The sequence below is a fragment of the Leucopleurus acutus genome (assembly GCF_964270905.1).
Source record: "Leucopleurus acutus genome assembly, chromosome: 9".
NCBI classification, from domain to species: Eukaryota; Metazoa; Chordata; class Mammalia; order Artiodactyla; family Delphinidae; genus Leucopleurus; species Leucopleurus acutus.
In genome coordinates this window covers 95,519,491-95,539,370 of record NC_139144.1, presented here as the reverse complement: position 1 = coordinate 95,539,370, position 19,880 = coordinate 95,519,491, and the positions used below count along the sequence as shown (strand labels likewise).

The 19,880-nt window shown below is 48.3% G+C and overlaps 1 protein-coding gene across 5 annotated transcripts in view; it reads left to right on the top strand.

The window, feature by feature from the left end:
- The window catches only part of DENND2A (DENN domain containing 2A), a 103,240-nt gene that overhangs the window by 72,903 nt on the left and 10,457 nt on the right, over positions 1-19,880 (top strand). For all 5 annotated transcript variants that reach the window (XM_082846980.1, XM_082846979.1, XM_082846978.1 and 2 more), the window contains 4 exons: positions 525-594; positions 1,682-1,759; positions 5,377-5,517; positions 6,894-7,042. In XM_082846980.1, coding sequence (XP_082703106.1) covers positions 525-594; positions 1,682-1,759; positions 5,377-5,517; positions 6,894-7,042 — 438 coding nt within the window. The remainder of the gene's footprint in view (positions 1-524; positions 595-1,681; positions 1,760-5,376; positions 5,518-6,893; positions 7,043-19,880) is intronic.

Sequence of the window (19,880 nt, the reverse complement as noted above, 5' to 3'; positions counted from 1 at the left end):
ACTCAGGAGGCTCCAAATCCTGAGTGTTTGAGGGATACTGAGTTCCTTGAAGTTGGCCCAGCAGTCTTTAGGGACGGTCCAGGCCTCGGGCTGGCCTGCACAGACAGTGCCTAGGAGAGCCGCGCAAGGGGCAGTTCCGAGAGGGGCACAGAAGTGTCCTACTCTTCCACTGCTCCCTCGCTGAGGCACATCCCTAGATCAGCAGATGCCACCTCACTCCCGGGCTCAGATAATGACTGCTGTGTGCATGCAATGGGATGGCCCAGGTGATAGGATTATATGAGGGCTCAGGGTGAAAAGAAAATTCCTCACTTCCTCTCAGGACGCAGCGACACTTTAGATCTCCCTGTCCCTGACACAGACTCCAAAGCTGTAGGTGACCGGAGCCCCAGCCCAGGGATGGACAAGCCAGACAGCGAGCAGCCCTTTTGACAGCCTCCCCCAGAATGTCCCCTGGTTGCTCAACGCGATGTGACTTTGGTTTTGTTTTGCTTTGTAACGCGCTTTCGTTTTCCCAACCACAGTGAAACATTCTCGTTTGTCTTAACTGGAGAAGATGGGAGCAGGAGGTTCGGTTACTGCCGAAGACTGCTGGTCAGTACGTCCTGCTCTTGGTCAGCAAGAGCTCTGTGCAGAGCCAGCGCTGGCTTCCTGAGGTCTCACTCACCACGTGCCACACGAGAAGGGACAGGAGGTGTAGCAAGTTCACCGGGGCAGTTAAAAACAGGAAGGAATATTTGGGGGTCCACATGAGTCTTACTGGTAGACGGGAACATTGTCTGTCTCCTTTGGAAAGAAAATACTCTCTCCATTGTTTTCCCTGCCAAATAAATGACTTTCTCTCCTCAAACCAAATGTCCTTTCTAATAAAGTGTGCTAAACAGACTTTGAGAGCTTACAGAGAACATTCATAATAGTTGTTAGGGCAGAAGAAGGATGGCTTTGTTGTTTATGACGCAAATAATTTAAGTGCCTCCTTCAGAACATTAACCTATAAAAGTCAGAAACTTATTTCAATGAAATGATTTTGCCAAAACATTTAAGAACTGGTCTTTTTGAGGCCCATTTTGGGGACGATCTTCTGTAGTGGCAAATCATTTTCCACTGAGAGTATATTTTAGTCTTTCTATAAATAGGCTAATATAGTCAAGAATAATGCATGGCACATAGTGGCTGTTTAGTAATTAGTGAATAAAAAGTATGGATAATAATCGAAAAAGTTAAGTGGGATAATAGATTTTGTTGATATAATTACTTTAGAGTTTAAGTGTTGAGATTGTTTTGAAAATTAAAAGTCAGTTTCCAAAAAGGATTTTCAGAAATGATTTCTCATTTGGACTTATTATAATAATGATAAAGAATAAATAATTTCCTTGAGAGGAATTACAGTGATATGGGTAAACTAGTTAAGATTCCCTATTTTATGGTGCTATAGGCCATATTGAGCACCTGCTGTGTGCACAACACTCTTGATTTGGTCCCTTTGGGAGAATTAAAAAATATGTCTACATAACCAGAAGTGCTTTCACCTATAAGAGGGGGTATTGGTAACTGCTTACCTCACTGATTTTCAAAAGCTATGGTGTATGGAAACAATAGGCACCATGTTAAAAACATTTGGGGTCTTTCCTCCCCTGAGATTGGTAACACTCATGATTTCCTTGTGTTTCACTCCAAAAAGCCTGGTGGCAAAGGAAAGCGTCTCCCTGAAGTTTACTGCATCGTGAGCCGCCTGGGATGCTTCAGCCTCTTTTCGAAGGTGAGGACTTGGGCCTCAGAGAAGGGAGGGAGGGAATGCAGGGCAGGGCCCAGGAGGACACAGGAGACACCCTAACTCGTGTGACTTTTATCCTCTTATTCCCCCACCGTTTTCCTTCCCACTTCTTCCTCCTCCCTTCCTTGAGCCTCATCTATTCTCTAAACTTTAGGACAGAAAATGAGCTGATGAAGGTTGTGGCCCAGAAAGTGGGGGAGGGGAGAAGGTCAAAGTCATTGCAGTTGAGGATGGGAGGGGCAGAGGATCTCCCCAGAATATTCCATACGTTTTCATTTCCTCCTCTTAAGCATTATCTTTTGTCACATTGTGTGTTGTGTATATGTGTCGTGTGTGTATATCTGTTGTGTGTGTGCAAGATTTGTTATCGTAAGACTGCTCTATCAAAATCTTAGTATAATTTGGTCCTTCTTTTTGGAAAATGAGCCAATATATCAAGACATAGGGATTGCCGTGGTGAATTGGCTTACCCACCCCAGTATTCCGGAATGGTGTGTAGGAGATAATTACTATGCTATATGATGCCAATCTCAAAAGTTAGGTATAATTCAACGTTTTTTCCTGTGTTAACCAGACCTGAATATATAATCCATAAATTTTTTTTTTTGGCCACACCACACAGCATGCAGATCTTAGTTCCCCAACCAGGGATCGATCCCATGCCCCTTGCAGTGGAAGCCTGGAGTCTTAACCACTGGACCGCCAGGGAAGTCCCTCCATAAATTTTTTTAAAATCCTTCTTGAGCACGTATTTCAGTCTGAGCTTTCTTTTAGAGAATTGAAGTCCTACATCTGCTCTCCACGGATGTAAGCAACACTCCCTAAAAGCATTCCGAAACAAAAGTCTCCCTCCTGCCCACCCTCCTCCTGAACTCAGAGGAAGCCTGAATTATACTGATGTAGCGTGACCTCTTGCCACGGTAGAACTTGTATGCAAGTCTGAGGTAGTTAATGTTATCAGTGTAATCTGAGTCATGGTCTTACCTCCACTCCACGTGAAGTGGTAATCATTGTACATTAAAGTCAGTCATTTACAAGCTGCAGCACAGATATGCATTGCTGCTCATGCCAGTCTTCAACATGGGTTTGTTTAAACATGGAAATAAGGCTGTAGGTCATAGCCCTTGTTGTTGCAAGAATGCTTATGAACCTAGGAGCAAACAGCTGATGTGAGGTAGCCCAGCACCCAGGGGCAGCTTTGGGGTTCACATAAGCTGCATTGCTATGTCATGGGCAGGGGGTGCAGAGCAAGTAAACATCCTCACATACTCGTGTGATGCACAGTCCTGCATTTTCATGTCAGTTTTGTGACAGCATATGTTTTAAGACTGTAGTGTGAAGACTTGCCAAAGATCACACAGCAGATATTCAGCATAGAACTATAGACAGAGCTTTGGCTAAATGATTCCAAAATCTCAAGCTATTTCTAGGTGAGGGACAAGGATAACTAAAGTGGCAAATTGTCCTTTAGTACAGAAAGAGGAATCATGGATAAGAACAGCTCTCAGAATCTCTGAAGAAAGGCAGAAGTATTGCTACAATAATGCTATGTAACAAAGCACCGTGGTGTAAAGCAGCCATCATTTACTCTCACAGAGGGGCAGGCAGCTGGGGTTCAGCTCTGCCGGTCTCCATGGCCTCACTCATGTGCTGCTAGTAGGCTGGGGGTTGGCTGATCTAGGCTGGCTGGGCTGTGCTTAAGGCTGCAAGTCTGGGTGCGGGTCTGGCTCACACATCTGTCACCTCCCTTAGACAGTAAGCTGTCCCATGTGTGCTCTTCTCGCAGCTGTGGCAGGGGCATGAGAGGGCGAGCAGAAACACATAAGGCAGGCCTCCTAAGGCCTGGGCTTAGAACTGGCCCACTGTCCCTTCTGCCTCATTCTGCTGGCACAGTCGTCCTCAACCTTTTTCTCATTATTGATCCCCTAAGCAGCCTTTTTAGATATTTTTTTCTCAATTGCCTCCCCTCCCCATGGAATTAATTTTTTGTCTTTTTATTGTGCTAAAATATACAAAACATGAAATTTACCATTTTAGCCATTGTTAAGTGCACAGTTGATTGGCATTATGTTTATTCACATTGCTGTGCAGCCGTCACCACCATCCATCTCCAGAACTTTTTCATCTCCTCAAACTAAAACTCAGTACCCATTAAACACTAACTCTCTGTTCCCTCCTCCCCCAGCCCCTGGCAACCACCACTCTACTCTACTTTCTGTCTCTTTTATGAATTCGACTCTAGGATCTCATGTAAGTGGAATTATACACTATTTGTCCCTTTGTGTCTGGCTTATCTCACTTAGCACAGTGTTTTCGAGGTTCATCCATGTTGTAGCACGTATCAGTATTTTATTCCTTCTTATGGCTGAATGATATTCCACTATATGAATATCACATTTTGTTTATCATTAATCAGTTGATGGACATTTAGGTTATTTCCATTTTTTGACTACTATGAATAATGCTCTATGAACATTCATGTACAAGTGTTGATGTGAACATGTTCTCATTTCTCTTTGTTAAATTCCTAGGAGTGGAATTGCTGGGTCATATAGTAACTCTATGTTTAACTTTCTGAGGAGCTGCCAGACTGTTTTCAAAAGAAAAACTTCACTGGTTTACATTCCCACCAGTAGTGTATGAGGGTCCCAATTTCTGCACTTCCTCACCAATACCTGTTACCTGTGTTTTATTTCAGCCATCTTAATGGGTATGAAGTGGTATCTCATTGGTTTTGGTTTGTGTTGCCCAAATGGCTACCCCCCAGGGAAACTTTTTTTTTAATTTATTTTATTTATTTATTTGGCTGCATTGGGTCTTTGTTGCTGTGCACGGGCTTTCTCTAGTTGTGGCGAACGGGGGCTACTCTTCTTTGCAGTGCGTGGGCTTCTCATTGAGGTGGCTTCTCTTGTTAAGGAGCACGGGCTCTAGGCGCACGGGCTTCAGTAGTTGTGGCACATGGGCTCAGTAGTCGTGGCTTGTGAGCTCTAGAGCACAGGCTCAGTAGTTGTGGCGCACGGGCTTAGTTGCTCCACGACATGTGGGATCTTCCTGGAGCAGGGCTCAAACCCGTGTCCCCTGCATTGGCAGGTGGATTCTTAACCACTGTGCCACCAGGGAAGTGCCCCCCCAGAGAAGTTTTAATTCCATAGATATATCGCATATCTGTTTATGTACTGTGGCACCTTAGAAGGCTATAAACCCTCACAATATCTAAGTTTTTCACCACCAACCCCTAAACCAATTTTTACCTCTTTGGGGGTGCTATTCTTCCCATTGAGAATGCATATATCAATCCAGTAAGTCACATGGCCATACCTGTGTGACAAACAGGACAGTTTTCAAAGTCAAGGGGTCAAGAAACTATACTTCACCCCTTTAGTGGGAGAAATTACAGAGTCACGTGGAAAAAGAGGGGCTGCATAGAGGAGAGAATTGGGGCCCTAACACACAAGGTGAAAGAGACTTTGTTCGACCTGATGAGGACAACAGGCTTCCCCACAATTCCTCAGCCTCTGTGGCAGGCCCACTTCATCTGGAACAGAGCTACACCTTGATGACCTGACTTCAGGATAGCTGAGCTGCTTTTCTGCCCCTTGCAGATCTTGGATGAGGTGGAAAAACGACGAGGCATCTCTCCCGCCCTGGTCCAGCCTCTCATGAGGAGCGTCATGGAAGCCCCTTTCCCAGCCCTGGGCAAAACCATTGTTGTCAAGAACTTCTTGCCAGGATCAGGAACTGAGGTAAGCCATCAGAGTCCTTTCCTGTCCTGGGGGGAGTAGCCCAGACTGTGGCCAAGTCCCAGTGATCCCAGGGGCTGGCTTCCAGTGGGATGTCATATTCAGTGATGTCCTCTTGCTCCTCAGGCTGGCCCAGATCACCCACTTCTAAGAGTATCATAAATTCCACCCTAAGTCCAGTCCATCCAGCCCAGGATTCTGGCTCAGAACTGTGCCAGGGCAGTGAACATCTTTAGCTTCTCTTATTAGCCTACTACCTTCATAAATCGTATTTAAACCTATTCAGGTTTTTGGTCTGCATCACCTCTACCACTTTATAGTGTAAAGCAGATTCTTTTCAGGGAAGATAAGCTCAGGTACTACTTTTTATTCATCCTAGACTTTGAAGCATGTCCCTTTCCTTGGCTGGGCTGGGATTTGATGCCAGAGCTTGTTTTCATCCTTCCCATTCCCTGTGTGTGACTCTGTGGATATCAGAGGGCAGATCCCATTCAGCCTTGAGTCTCCAGTTCTAAAGGCCCTCGGAAGAGCAGGTCACCTCTGGGAACAGGGAAAGGATGAGGATGTGTCTGGGATATTCTGGAACAACCCAACTTCCCAGCACAGAGAGGAGCAGTCTCCCTGTTGCTGGAGAAGCCTAAACTACCCCTACAGACACAGGTGGCTTGGCCATGGGGGTGTCAACCTTAGTGAGCCCCACTGTGTGGGCAGCACCAGGCAGGTGCCGTGCTGAGAGTAGAAGCCAGTCTCTGCTCACCAAGAAGGAGTCAGCTATTTAAAAAGAAAAACCTGCACATGAGTAATGACTTGAACTCAGGAACATTTCAGCAAGTACGGAGTGAGAACATACGCACACTAAGCATACAAGCTGAAAGAGCCATCACTGGGAAGGGGCTGGAATGGGGTTGAGTTCATTACGAATCACCTTCTAGAGGAGGTGAGTCTTGAAAGAGGTGCTTGGATCTGCTGGTCTTTCTGCGTGAGCCTGTGATTCCCATGTGAGACGGAGACGCTTTGCTGTGGGACTGCGAGGGACAGGACCTCAACAGTCATAGAACTCCCTGTGTGGGCTCCAGATATGTTATCGACAAGGAGGGTCTCCAACCATCCTGGGCCGAGGGCCTCTTGTTCTGCAGTCCTCTCTTCCCACCTCCGTCCAAACTGTCCTCACACGCAGCTGTGAGACTGAGTCCCTACCAAACACACCTCCTTCCCCAATCTCCTGTGATCTTTCTTTCCCAGTCCCTTTTGTTTTCCTTTTTTTTCTCTTTCCCTTTTCCACTGGCAGTGGGCCACCCCTGCTGCAGATCGCAGAGCCCCAGGTCTGCACTGCGTGTGAGAGGCCTGGCCCCCCTCATGCTGCTCCTGTTTCCCGGCAGGTGATTGAACTGTGCCGCCCTCTGGACTCCCGGCTTGAACACGTGGACTTTGAGTCTCTCTTTTCCTGTCTCAGCGTCCGACACCTGCTCTGTGTTTTTGCCTCCCTGCTTCTGGAAAGGAGGGTCATCTTCATCGCAGACAAACTCAGGTACCACCTGTGGCTACTCCTGCTCAGGTGTTTGAGCGGCGGGCGTCTCACACTGTCTGGAATCTGTGGGGTAGGGACTGCCTGGGATTGCAGAGGCAGTTCTCCGAAGAAGGGGTGTGAGTCAGTGGACAGCTAAGGCTGGAGGTTTGTGAGGCACACCAGTTGTGTAAAGTGAGGTGAGCCCGCACTTCTGTGCACTACTTTTCTGGTACTTGGTCTACTTTTCACTCATTCTGCTTTGTGCTGGGCACCCTTCCATGTGCTAAGGAAAGAGGCATTAAAGACACAGAGCTGTCCTCAAAGAGGCCTCAGTCCAAGGTGGGGAATGGAGAGGTAAACAGACCACCCAGCAGCATGTAAAGGCTGACTAGAGGCAGAGCATTCTGGAGACCAAGGAGGGTGCTCATTCCCAGTGGAGGCGAGTTCCCTGTGTCTTAAGATGAAGAGCAAGTAGAAAGCACATACCGGGCAAAAGGAGCTGTCTGTACAAAGGCAGGGAGACGGGAGGCCAAGAGCGTCGCCTTCAGGAACTTGCAAAGCAGCTCAGTGTAGCTGAGCAGAGAGGAAAGCCCAGAAGAAAGCCAGGAACTGGCAGAGATGGGCAAGGCCCGGTTCTTGGAGGGCTGCAGGACTGTGGTGAAAAGCAGAGACACAGCCTAAGGCATCCCTTCCTCTCAGTACTAACGTAAATCACACACACAAACTCACTGCCCAGTAGGATGCACCCACATCCTCGTGGTCACATTCAGTGATTTGCAAAGCCCAGGCCACAAATCAAAGAAGATCCTGAAGGAGATGCAGGTAGGGATTCGGGTTAATTCTGAACTAAAAAAGAAAAAAAAAAATTCCTGGCATTTTCATCATTTCAAAATACCGAATCAGAGCCTTCCTCGCTTTGGACCTGAGGACATAGTTGCACAAGTGGTGGCTGCAATTCCAGGAAGGGCTGAGATATGGGGCCCAGCTAGAGGTGGGCCAACCGCAGGAGAGGCACGGAGGCCAGCTGAGAGTCCATCTGGAAAGAAGAAATGCCAAAACACAAAACTTGGAGAACTGTGGTTTGGAGAGGAAATATGACTCTCAACTCTAGAAAACAAAAGGGAGGAAGACGAAAAGGGAAAGAAGTATGGAAAGGACAAGGTGTATGAATGTGGGGTCCCTCAGGAGGCGTGGTGGGAAATGGAATCCAGCCCTCTCTCCGCCGCAGCCCATCTGGTCACCTTGATGATGCTACCCTTTGGACGGCAGCCACTTGGCTACTCCCAGGCTGCTCCCACCCTGCCTTTGAGCTAGCTATTCACTTTTAATGTCATAGTTATTGTACTCCCTGTGTACTTGTGTCAGCTCAGGAAGCAGGCCCTGCCTATAGCCTGCAGCTGGTGCTGGGCGCCAGGCAGCTCTCCAAGCTCCCTGGGCACTGGGGAATTCGGACCAGAGAGTTCTCTGGGTTAGGGCCCTGGAAGCTAAGGCTGAGAAATAACCCTTCCGTGACCAGGATGGGATTTCACCGGCACTCGAGTAACTGTCTGTATTTTCTGGAAGCCCTACCATCCCCCACTCCCCCACCATCTTTAGTTGTAGAATTCTCAGGCTTTCCTTTGGGGGAGGGGAAAATGATGGATCTCAGAAAGGCCTAGGCAAGGAGTAGAAGGCTTACCAGGAGTGGAGATGGGGCAGACAGTCCCTTGAGGCGCTTGCTTCTGGTTTAAAGATGTTAGGCTCGGGAAGGGTCCAGCCTGAGAAAATGTCTGAGAAGGTGGGCATGCCTCTAGAGGAGTGGCCAGCAGGGCCTGTGGCCCCCGCCCTAATCCAGGCTTTCTTCAGGGGGAAGGAGAACAGAAAGTATCACCTGTCTTTCTCATGAAGGTACAGTGAAAGAGGAGCTGGGAACAGAAAGGGAGGGGAGCCTCATCAAAGACCAGTGCATCCCTGCAGGGCAACAGAGGGCATGTGTCAGAGGCTCAGGGCACCAAGACACCGGGAAGTACTTAGGACAGAGATGTCTGGGAAGGGACTTGGCCACGTCTACCTTGTCCCTGGACAGATTTCTGGGTTGACAGGTTGAACTCTGGGCATCCCCTCACACGGAGCTGCTGTAATGAGAGACAATGGACGGTAAAGGGACCCCATCCCTGAGAATGGAGCCTGCCCTACCCTGGGTCCTGGTCGGTCCTCCCAGCCCCCTCCCCTCCTGCTCTGGCAGGAGACAAGTCACCGCGGTGTTCTGATTAGCGGGACTTGGCTGTTTCTCTCGCCACCCCACCTGCCATGGTGCCTGGCACTCTGCCCTGAGAGATTTAGTCTCTTCAAGCAGCAGACACCCACGAGAGCGTGAAATGCCAGCTGTAGCTGCTGCGCGCCGTTCTCGCCATAGGGCCCTTACTGCCCACTGGCTGTTTTCTTTTGCAGCAGCTGCCAGACGTGGGGCACTGAGGAGACGGGGTTTTTGTAGAGGAGGAGGCGGGGGCAGGGACATGGATAATTCTGGCGCCGCCTTTGGGTCCGGAGCCGGGCCATGGTGCACTAATTAGTGTGTGCCTGTGCATGCATGTGCGTATAAAATACCTGAGTTACATGTTTAGACCCTTTACAACATTCAGGCTTGCACGTCCATCTCTCATCACACAAGAGGGGTCTTCCCGGATCGGGAGGAGGCCTGAACATCCTCAGCTGTTGGCCCCGGGTCTCTTCATTTAGGAAGCAAGGGCTTGCCTGGGACTGGCCCCTCGGAGCACTGACTTGCTGGGGCTTCAGTGTCATCTCATGGTCCGAAGAAGCAGCCCATGATTGTCCTGTTACAAATGGCTCAAAGTGTTCTCTGTCTTGCCCAATAAATTATCTTTCCACCCAACACTAGTTCCATGTGGACCTGAAGAGGTGGGGAAATAAAGAAAGAAAGGCCCTGAGAGCTCTGAGGCAGGAAGAGAAGGAAACACAGCATGAGCGAACCTGATGAGAATAACAACAGCGCAATCGTGAAAGCAGGGAGCGCTGGAAGCTGCCCTGGGCCCAGCTCCTTCCTCTAAGGGTTGGGCTTGTATTCTCTCAGGCTCTTGACAACTCAGTCAGTTAGGTTCTATTAGTAGGAAGCTAAAAAGCACACAGAGGTTAAGTCACTTTCCTCAAGGGAGGGAGAGGTCAGTGGGAGGGCCGGGATTCAGACAAGGTCAGCTGGCTCCAGGGCAAAGGAGGAAGCGGAGCAGGCCTCCGTGGTTGGGGGGGGGTGGCGCGGGGGGCGGGGGGCGGGGAGGTAGTGTCTGTGAGACTGTCCGTCTACAGTCTTTTTAAAAACATGCCATTAGGACCCCCTTGGTGCTTGGCAGTCAGGCCAGAATTGTCTCCTGAAGATGGTAAGACATCTGTGCTTTTCTCCCCAGGGCCCACCCTCCCTTACAGCCTTCCGCCTTCCAGCCGGGACCCCAGTGAGGCAGGTGGACTGGGTGACCTCCATAGTCTCTCCCAGCTATGATATTCTCTGACTTTGTGGACCAGGGTGCCCCAGGCCTCCTGGCACTGTGCTCCTTGTTGTCTGCCCTCCCAGCGATCTTACTCCAGGACTTACTAAGGTCCCCCCACCCCAATTCCTGACCCAGGACTCATCCCCCTCAGGCATCCTGTGATTTCCACAGTGCCCCAGGGGGGACTTCCCTGGTGGTCCAGTGGTTAAGACTCCGCGCTCCTAAGGCAGGGGGCCCGTGTTTGATCCGTAGTCAGGGCACTAGATCCCACATGCATGCTGCAACTTAGAGCTCACATTGCTGCAACTAAAGATCCGACCTGCCGCAACTAAGGCCCTGCGCAGCCAAATAAATAAATAAATATTTTTAAAAACCAAAAAACAAGGGGCTTCTCTGGTGGCGCAGTGGTTAAGAATCCGCCTGCCAATGCAGGGGGCACGGGTTCGATCCCTGGTCCGGGAAGATCCCACATGCCGCAGAGCAGCTAAGCCCTTGCACCACAGCTACTGAACCTGCGCTCTAGAGCCTGCGAGCCACAACTTCTGAGTCTGAGCTCCACAACTACTGAAGCCTGTGCGCCAAGAGCCTGTGCTCCGCCACAAGAGAAGCCACCGCAATGAGAAGCCCGTGCACCTCAATGAAGAGTAGCCCCTGCTCTCCGCAACTAGAGAAAGCCCGCGTGCAGCAATGAAGACCCAATGCAGCCAAAAATTAATAAGTAAAATAAATTTTTTTTAAAAAGTGCCCCAGGGGACAACCACCTCATATGCCCAGCTGTGAAGTGGGGGAGTAGACTGTGTAATTCCTGTGGGACCCCTCTAGCTCAAATGCTCTGGGATTCTATGAAGGCGCTACTGAGGGAAAGTCAGCCGTATAACCAGACATCTGCCCCTCCCCACCCTCACGGAGGCCCACTTCTCTCCCCAGGGATCTGGTTCAGTAGAAACCATCCAGATAGCGTTTCCCTTAGAGGGATTCTGATTGTGGGCACTTCAGGGCGGTGAAACGCTGAGGTAACTCACTGTGAGTGCTCCGCTAATGGCCCTCCTCACCTTATATGGGTTAAAGATAAATACACACCATGTTGTGGATCTGCTCTCATGGGATTCCCAGGCCTCTGCTCTAGCCTGTGTTTAGCAGCGGGGGGCACCCTCTGCACCTCCTCTTGCAGCTTTAACTGCCCTCTTCTGAGGGGGCCTCAGCACGGCCTTCTCTTTTTGGGCCTCTCTGACCCGCAGATGTGCCACCTCCCCTAACAGGGAGCGCGCACAGAAGTCTGCCTCACCTGGGAGGCAGAGACCTAGCTAATGATTGAAGCACAGAAACGCCACCAAAAAGCATGGTGGGTGTGACATCACTGAGGGAGAAAGCCAGAACCCTCCTTCTCTCCTCCACTCTGCCTAAGGGTACTCCTCTGGGAGGCCTCAGCCTCAGTCTAGTTCTGATTTACGGGAAAATAGCTAGAGGGGATTGAAGTGTTTTTCAGCCAGGCCATGACAAACAAGTAGCTGGCCGCAAGCTGTCTGACCTGGGAAAGTCTATGAAGAAAGCCTTCAGCCTAAGTTCCGCCGGTACCTTCATCCTCATCAGCTGGCACCGCTCTCTACAGGCTGCACATGCACTGAGTTCCAGCCCTGCTTAGCGAGAAGCGGGCCTCTCCCGATTGCCATCCGTAGCCCCAGTCTTCTTAAGACCACAGAGCAGGGCATGAGAACAGGGCATGCTGCAAACTCAGGGAGTGGCCCCGTGACATCGCGGGGCGGACGTTAGCCTGCTGGAGGCCTGTAGTCACTGCCACCAGCACCCTCCGCATCGCACGACTCATCTGCTCAGCACCGCAGCTGCGGCTGCCCACTGCAAGAGGGAAGAGCTGGGAGCCGTGGCAAACACCGTGTGAGTTACAGAAGAGTTTTAAGTTGAGCCAAAAATCTATCGAATTTAGAATAACATTTCTGCTCCGTTTCATCTCTAGGGTGGACGCTGAGTGTTTCTTAAGGCTCTGTCAAGCCAAAGTTTAGCAGATGAAAAAGAAAGAATGTTGTTGTGATGGCTTGTTCTGTTGTCATAACAACCCAAATAAATATTTCCCTATACCCCTTTCTTCATTTCTCTGATGATAAACATTTTGTTTTTTAGTGTATTAATTTCAGTTCCCAAAGTTTTGACCAAATCTACAACTAGGCTGAATAATAAAGTCAGAGCTGCACATAAACAATTTGTACAAAAGTTGTAGACAGGTTGGAGTTTTTATTTATTTATTTATTTATTTATTTTCTGGCTGTATTGGGTCTTCATGGTGGTGCACGGGCTTCTCATTGCGGTGGCTTCTCTTTGTTGCAGAGCACAGGTTCTAGACATGCGGGCTTCAATAGTTGCAGCACACAGGCTCAGTAGTTGTGGTTCATGGGCTCTAGAGCACAGGCTCAGTAGTTGTGGCGCACGGGCTTAGTTGCTCCGCGGCATGTGGGAACTTCCCGGACCAGGGCTCGAACCCATGTCCCCTGCATTGGCAGGCGGATTCTCAACCACTGCGCCACCAGAGAAGTCCCAGGATGAAGTTTTTAATATTCAAGAAATTTACTTCTTATCTTTTTGTAGTGCATTAAGACCAGAAGCCAAATGACAGACTTCTAGCTAATGATAAGTAGGATTAGGTGGTCGAATCTTGACAAATTTAGAGTTTGAACCTTGGCCTTGACATGGGATAACTAAGCAAATAAGTCCATGTGTAGCTGTGCGCCTTCATCTTGTTGTGTGTTCCTTTTGGTTCATTTTTAATCAGTTTCTGTAAGCTTAAATGGGGTCCCCTATCTTGTCTGGAATCAGTTGCACCAGCAATGTTTGCCATCTCAGAAAAAGGTTGGGTTTGTGGCCTGCCCCCTCCAGGCAGGTGAGCTTGCCAAGGCCTACCCAAAAGTGTGAGTAGCTGCCATCTTGGTGGTCTGGCGCCCAGAATACTACTTCAGAGGTCCTCAGAGTGGCTGACAGGGAGATACCTACATTTAATTCAGCAGAGTGCTATGAAAAATGCAATTTTAATAGCACAATGCCGTCAGACTGACTATATATTAACTACCTATTTTTGCCTACAAACACCAAGAAGATAGCATTTGAAGCAACATTTAGACAGTAGCATAGCCACAAATTGTCTTCTACTCCAAATCCATCACTGACAGAATCTCGGGCTGGAAGCGTACTCCAGTTCTTCCCTCGGATTCAGATCCCTCCCAGGCTATGCTGGCTTTGTGTGTAGTCTTTTGGGGCCTTACTGCAGCAGTTTAAAAACTCTCCAACACTTGTATCCATTAGTTGCTCAGAGTGAGGTGTTGCCATTGCTCTTCTGTCCTGTCTCTGCTAATGAGCTATACAATTACCCTCCGATGACAGGCCTTGGTTCTTTTCAATATCGCTATTTCCAGCTCCTGGCTCCTATTTCCACTTCCTGGCTTTCTCTCTCTCTTTCTTTTCTTCCTTCCTTCCTTCCTTCCTTCCTTTCTTCCTTTCTTTCTTTCCTTTCTCTTTCTTTCTTTCCTTCCTTCCTTTCTTCCTTTCTTTTTCTTTCTTTCTTTCTTTCTTTCTCTTTCTTTCTTCCTTCCTTCCTTCCTTCCTTCCTTCCTTCCTTCCTTTCTTTCTTTCTTTCTTTCTTTCTTCCTTTCCTTCCTTCCTTTCTCTTTCTTTTCTTCCTTCCTTCCTTCCTTCCTTTCATTTTTTGCCTGTGTTAGGTCTTCATTGCTGCACGCGGGCTTTCTCTAGTTGCGGTGAGCGGGGGCTACCCTTCATTGCGGTGCATGAGTTTCTCGTTGCGGTGGCTTATCTTGTTGTGGAGCACAGGCTCTAGGCGTGCGGGCTTCAGTAGTGGTGGCACATGGGCTCAGTAGTTGTGGCTTGCGGGGTCTAGAGCAAAGGCTCAGTAGTTGTGGCGCACGGGCTTAGTTGCTCTGCGGCATATGGGATCCTCCCAGACCAGGGCTCGAACCTGTGTCCCCTGCATTGGTAGGTGGATTCCTAACCACTGCACCACCAGGGAAGCCCTCTCTCTCTCATAGTTCATAGTTTGTAGATGTTAAAGCTGGAACGTCCACTTTCCTCATATCAAAGATGAGGAAGCTAAAGCCTGGAGAAGGGCTTTACCTGAGATCACACAGAGAGTAGCAGACCCAGTTTTCTTGAGGCCCAGGCTGTGTTCTTTTTAACTCGGTGACACATTACTCCAGGGTTTGAAAGTATAGTAACGGAAATACGGCAGCCACCTCCTACTAGGTCTCACCAGGCCCCAGACTAGATCCGCGTTACCTTTCACTCACGTTCCTGGGATTGATGCACAGTAGGAGAAACGCTTTGCTTGGAATATGCTAAAGGATGCTGATGGGCTCATCCTTCAAATTCCTGGGGTCTATCCAACTCTGGAAACTCATCATTTACTTTTCTGGTAGCATCTTAGAGAAAGCTCTGTGCTTGATTCTTACTGGTTGCTGGGTGAGTTGGGAGGCTGCCCAGCACAGTAACCCCAAGTAGGGCACAAGGGCTTTGTAGCAACCAGAACCATAGTGTCTTCTCCAGGAGAACTTAAGCAGTCACAAGTGTATCCTGATGTCTCTGGACTGATGCTTCAACCCTCAAGAAACACCACAGAATGGCAAAGCATTCTGAGACCTGACCCTTCTCCCCTGTGCCCATCTTTTAACCTTGTGGCCCAGGCAACCTCCCACTGGGGCATCTCCTCCCCTGCCTCGCTTTTGTAGGAATTGATCACAGCTGCGGGCCCTGGTGTTCCTGTCCTCCACCCCCACTGTAATGCAAGCCAGCTTCCAGGGCTCTCTTCCTAGGACTTCCTTCAAAAACACTGCCTGTCCTCCAACCAGCAGATGCTCAGTAAGGCTACACATTAAGGGGCAAGCGAACTTGAAGAGTTATCCTTAGCATCCCCAGAACCACAGACTGTTCTCTGCATGTTCCTAAGAAACCACCAATCCCAGCAGGACCCACCCCCATGGAAGGCTCCTCTAGCCTTCACGAGTTGGGGAATAAAATTTCGACAGGCTACACTCAGAATAACCCCTTCTTTTCTCTTCCACCATTTATTTTGGGGGAAGAGCTGCCACTAGCTGTATTATATACAGAATCTGACCTTTCCTTGTAGTGTTTCAAGAGGCAGAACTTTTGTTTAGAATATTGGTGGAGCTGGAAAGCAAGAGGGATGTGACACTGCCAGCACTGCCCACCTGCCATGTGGCTCCTGACACTCTGGGTTCCACAGGTGCCAGCTAACGAGGTGGCAGTGGGAACCAGGTGTGGAACATTGGGACCCAGCTGCAACAGCGAATCAGACTATTCAAAAAACAAACAAACAAACAAACAAAAACCACTTGTTAGGAGAAATCACAAACAGTGGCAGCACCTAGCTACATGGCCAACAGGTGATGCAGTGAGTTGTCATCAAACTGAGTACAGTTGTCCTTTAGCTCCCTGCGTTCCAGTGAAATGAATGAATTTCTTCTTTCTTTTCGTGACATTTATTCACCGGCCCGATGTATCTAGCTCTGGCGTTGCTCATCATTATCTTCTCAACTTGTTCCAACACCTTCCCAGTCCAGCTGGTTCACACTCACTGCACCTAAGCCAGGCACACCCTGTCCCCCAACCCCGGCCCTGCAGGGCTTCAGCCAGGAGACACAAAGCGCTGCAGCAGCACAGAGAAGGGAGAACCCATTAGACTTTCTCCTTCTAGGGATGAGGCCAAAAGAAAGCAGAAGGGCGGGAGGCCTTTTCTTTGAGTTGGGAAAAAACAATTGTATTTTTCTATTGCAGCGACTGAGAAAAACCCAAAGGCTTCTGGCCGGGCCTCTTTGTACCTCCATTCCTCAGTGTGTATCTCTTTACCACCCCAAGTCTGCAGGACTCCTCTGTCCCCACCCTCCCCCCATCCTGAATGCAGAGGTTACTTTAACCTCTTTTATTTTATTTATTTATTTATTATTACTTTAATTTTATTTGTTTGTTTGTTTATTGGCTGCGTTGGGTCTTCGTTGCTGTGCACGGGCTTTCTCTAGTTGTGGCAAGCGGGGGCTACTCCTCGTTGTGATGCATGCTTCTCATTGCAGTGGCTTCTCCTATTGTGGAGCACGGGCTCTAGAGCGCAGGCTCAGTAGTTGTGGTGCATGGGCTTAGTTGCTCCGTGGCATGTGGGATCTTCCCGGACCAGGGCTGGAACTCGTGTCCCCTGCGTTGGCAGGCAGATTCTTAACCACTGCGCTGCCAGGGAAGTCCCTACTTTAACCTCTTTTAGCCTTGGGCTTGTTAGTATAAAATTCAAAAGACGATGCACTCCATCTCTAAAATCACTTCCAGGACTAAAATTCTGTGATTCTATAACTTCCCTGGAGTCAAAAATGCTTAAATCACATCTCTGAAATGTAAACTGACTCTTTCTTTTAATATTTATTTATGTATTTACGTATTTATTTATTTTTGGCTGCATCGAGTCTTAGTTGCGGCATGCAATATCTTTCGTTGCAGCTCATGGGCTTCTCTCTAGTTAGGTGCAGGCTCTCTAGTTGTGGTGTGGGCTCCGTAGTTGCGGCACATGGGCTTAGTTGCCCCACAGCATGTGGGATCTTAGTTCCCCGACAGGGATCGAACCCACATCCCCTGCATTGGAAGGCAGATTCTCAACCACTGGACCACCAGGGAAGTCCCCTGTAAACGGACTGTTAAACATGAGTGCTGTATTTTTATTCTCCTTTAGTGAATTGACTAAAGTGAGAGTTTCAAAGACTTGCTGAAGAGACCATGGATGACAGCGTCTGTGGCCTGGACCATCGCATGATCCACTCTTTCTCCAAGTAATATTTAGGAACTTAACAACAAATGTGCTATAAAAAGAGGTGGATTTCATGCACAAGGCTTCCTTCAGGGAATTCCTTCTTAGGGTCTCTTTTAAGGGACTCCCTCTAGTCACTTGGAAATGAAAACCAACATCCTAGTAAAACACGTAAATGTCAAAATTCCAACTCAACCATCACTGTCTACCTGTCTCCACCCCCCGCCCCCACCAGTTCTCTCGTCCAAATCATCGGCTTCCAAGCCTTTTTACTGCAGTCCCCAATAAGAAATACATTTTAGGGACTTCCTTGGTGGTCCAGTGGTAGAGAATCCGCCTTCCAATGCAGGGGACGCGGGTTCGATCCCTGGGCGGGGAACTAGGATCCCACATGCCGCAGGGCAACTAAGCCCGTGTGCCACAACTACTAAGCCTGCGCATCTCAGCTAGAGAGCCCACGTGCCGCAAACTACAGAGCCCATGCACTCTGGAGCTCACACACCACAACTAGAGAGAAGCCCACGTGCCACAACAAAGATCCCACGTGCCACAACTAAGACCCAATGCAGCCAAAAAAAAAATAATTTTTTAAAAAGAAATACATTTTACATTCAGCCCCAATATACCACCCACATAATACACACAGATAGTTATTTACAACTGGAAAAAATGCAGCATATTCTCTTATTTTCTATTCTTTCTGTGGTAGTTTTGGTTTTTTTGTTTGTTTTGCGGTACGCGGGCCTCTCACTGCTGCGGCCTCTCCTGTCGCGGAGCACAGGCTCCAGACGCGCAGGCCCAGCGGCCATGGCCCACAGGCCCAGCCGCTCCACGGCATGTGGGATCCTCCCGGACCAGGGCACGAACCCGCGTCCCCTGCATCGGCAGGCGGACTCCCAACCACTGCACCACCAGGAAAGCCCGGTAGTTGTTTTTAATGCTAATAACAACCCACTGAAATTATTTCAAGACCCCCAATGGGCTGTAAATATAGTCTGCAAAAACCTGTTCTAGACACAACTATCCTTGTTTATAGTTTAATGTCCTTCTAGTTTTCTAAGTCATGACCTCACACCCATGGTACTTGAGCAGATCAAATTTGTAGACTGGCCACACACAAATACAGATTAGTCCTAAAAATCAAAAAGATTTAGAATAAAGTGAATTCAACACATTCAGTGATCTATATAGATCAAGGAAATTAAACATAAATGGTAAGCAATTCACTAAAAGTATCAATGTTCTTGATATCTAGGAGAAAGTGATGCCTTAAGAAAAAAAGCTCCTGTGCTTTTCAAGAAGATCCTTTGAAAGGCAGAAGTCACTTCACCCCAAGCTGCTGGCTGAATTATTGATGTTGCTCTCCTTGGTATAAGTCTGAACTTTAGTCTGTCTCACCCTTACTCAGCTAATAAAGAAGGTATTACAGTGATAAAAACAAAAGTGTTGGGGTAGCATCTTTCTCATTTTGGGGGTGATCATTTGAAAGAAAACACAAGACCAAATGTCAGTGAAATATGTGGATGCTACGCTACTAAGAGGCATTTCATGACTCCAGTGAGTATTAGGAGATTGACTATTTGCTAAGATTGAGAACAGGAAGGTTAGGAGACATGCTGATAAATGGATAAGATTCAACATTACCCTTATTAGGTTAGGGGCCCCAAAGTCAGAGCAGGATAGAGAAGAGGGCTAGTGTATATTTTAAGGATGTCTCAGGGGGTACTAGATTCAGAGGAACTCACTAGATTCAGAGGAATTTAAATGATTTGGGGGGGATTGCTTTCTTTTATATATATATAAATTTATTCATTTATTTTTGGCTGTGTTGGGTCTTTGTTGCTGCACACGGGCTTCCTCTAGTTGTGGTGAGCGGGGGCTACTCTTCATTGCAGTGGGCGGGCTCCTCATTGCGGTGACTTCTCTTGTTGCGTAGCACAGGCTCTAGGCGCGAGGGCTTCAGTTGTTGTGGCACGCGGGCTCAGTAGTTGTGGCGAGCGGGCTCTAGAGCACAGGCTCAGTAGTTGTGGTGCACGGGCTTAGTTGCTCCGCAGCATGTGGGATCTTCCCAGACCAGGGCTCAAACCCATGTCCCCTGCAGTGGCAGGCAGATTCTTAACCAATGTGCCACCAGGGAAGCCCTGCTTTTTTTATTGCAGTAAAATATACATAACCATAAAATTTACCATTTAAATTGAAATCATTTTTAAGTGTACAATTCAGGGACATTAAGTACATTCACGGTGTTTGCAACCATCACTACTATCCCTTTCCAGAGCTTTTTCATCATCTCAGCTATGACTCTGTACCCTTTAAGCAACAATGCAACACTCTCCCTTCCGCCAGCCCCTGCTAACCTCTATTCTACTCTGTCTCTATGGATTTGCCTATCCTAAGTCCCTCATATAAGTGGAATCAAACAATATTTGTCTCTTTCTGCCTGGCTTAATTCTTTTTTTAAAATATTTATTTTATTTATTTATTTTTTAGGCTGTGTTGGTCTTAGCTGCGGCTAAGACACAGGATCTTCTTTGAGGCATTGCAGGCTCTTCATTGTGGG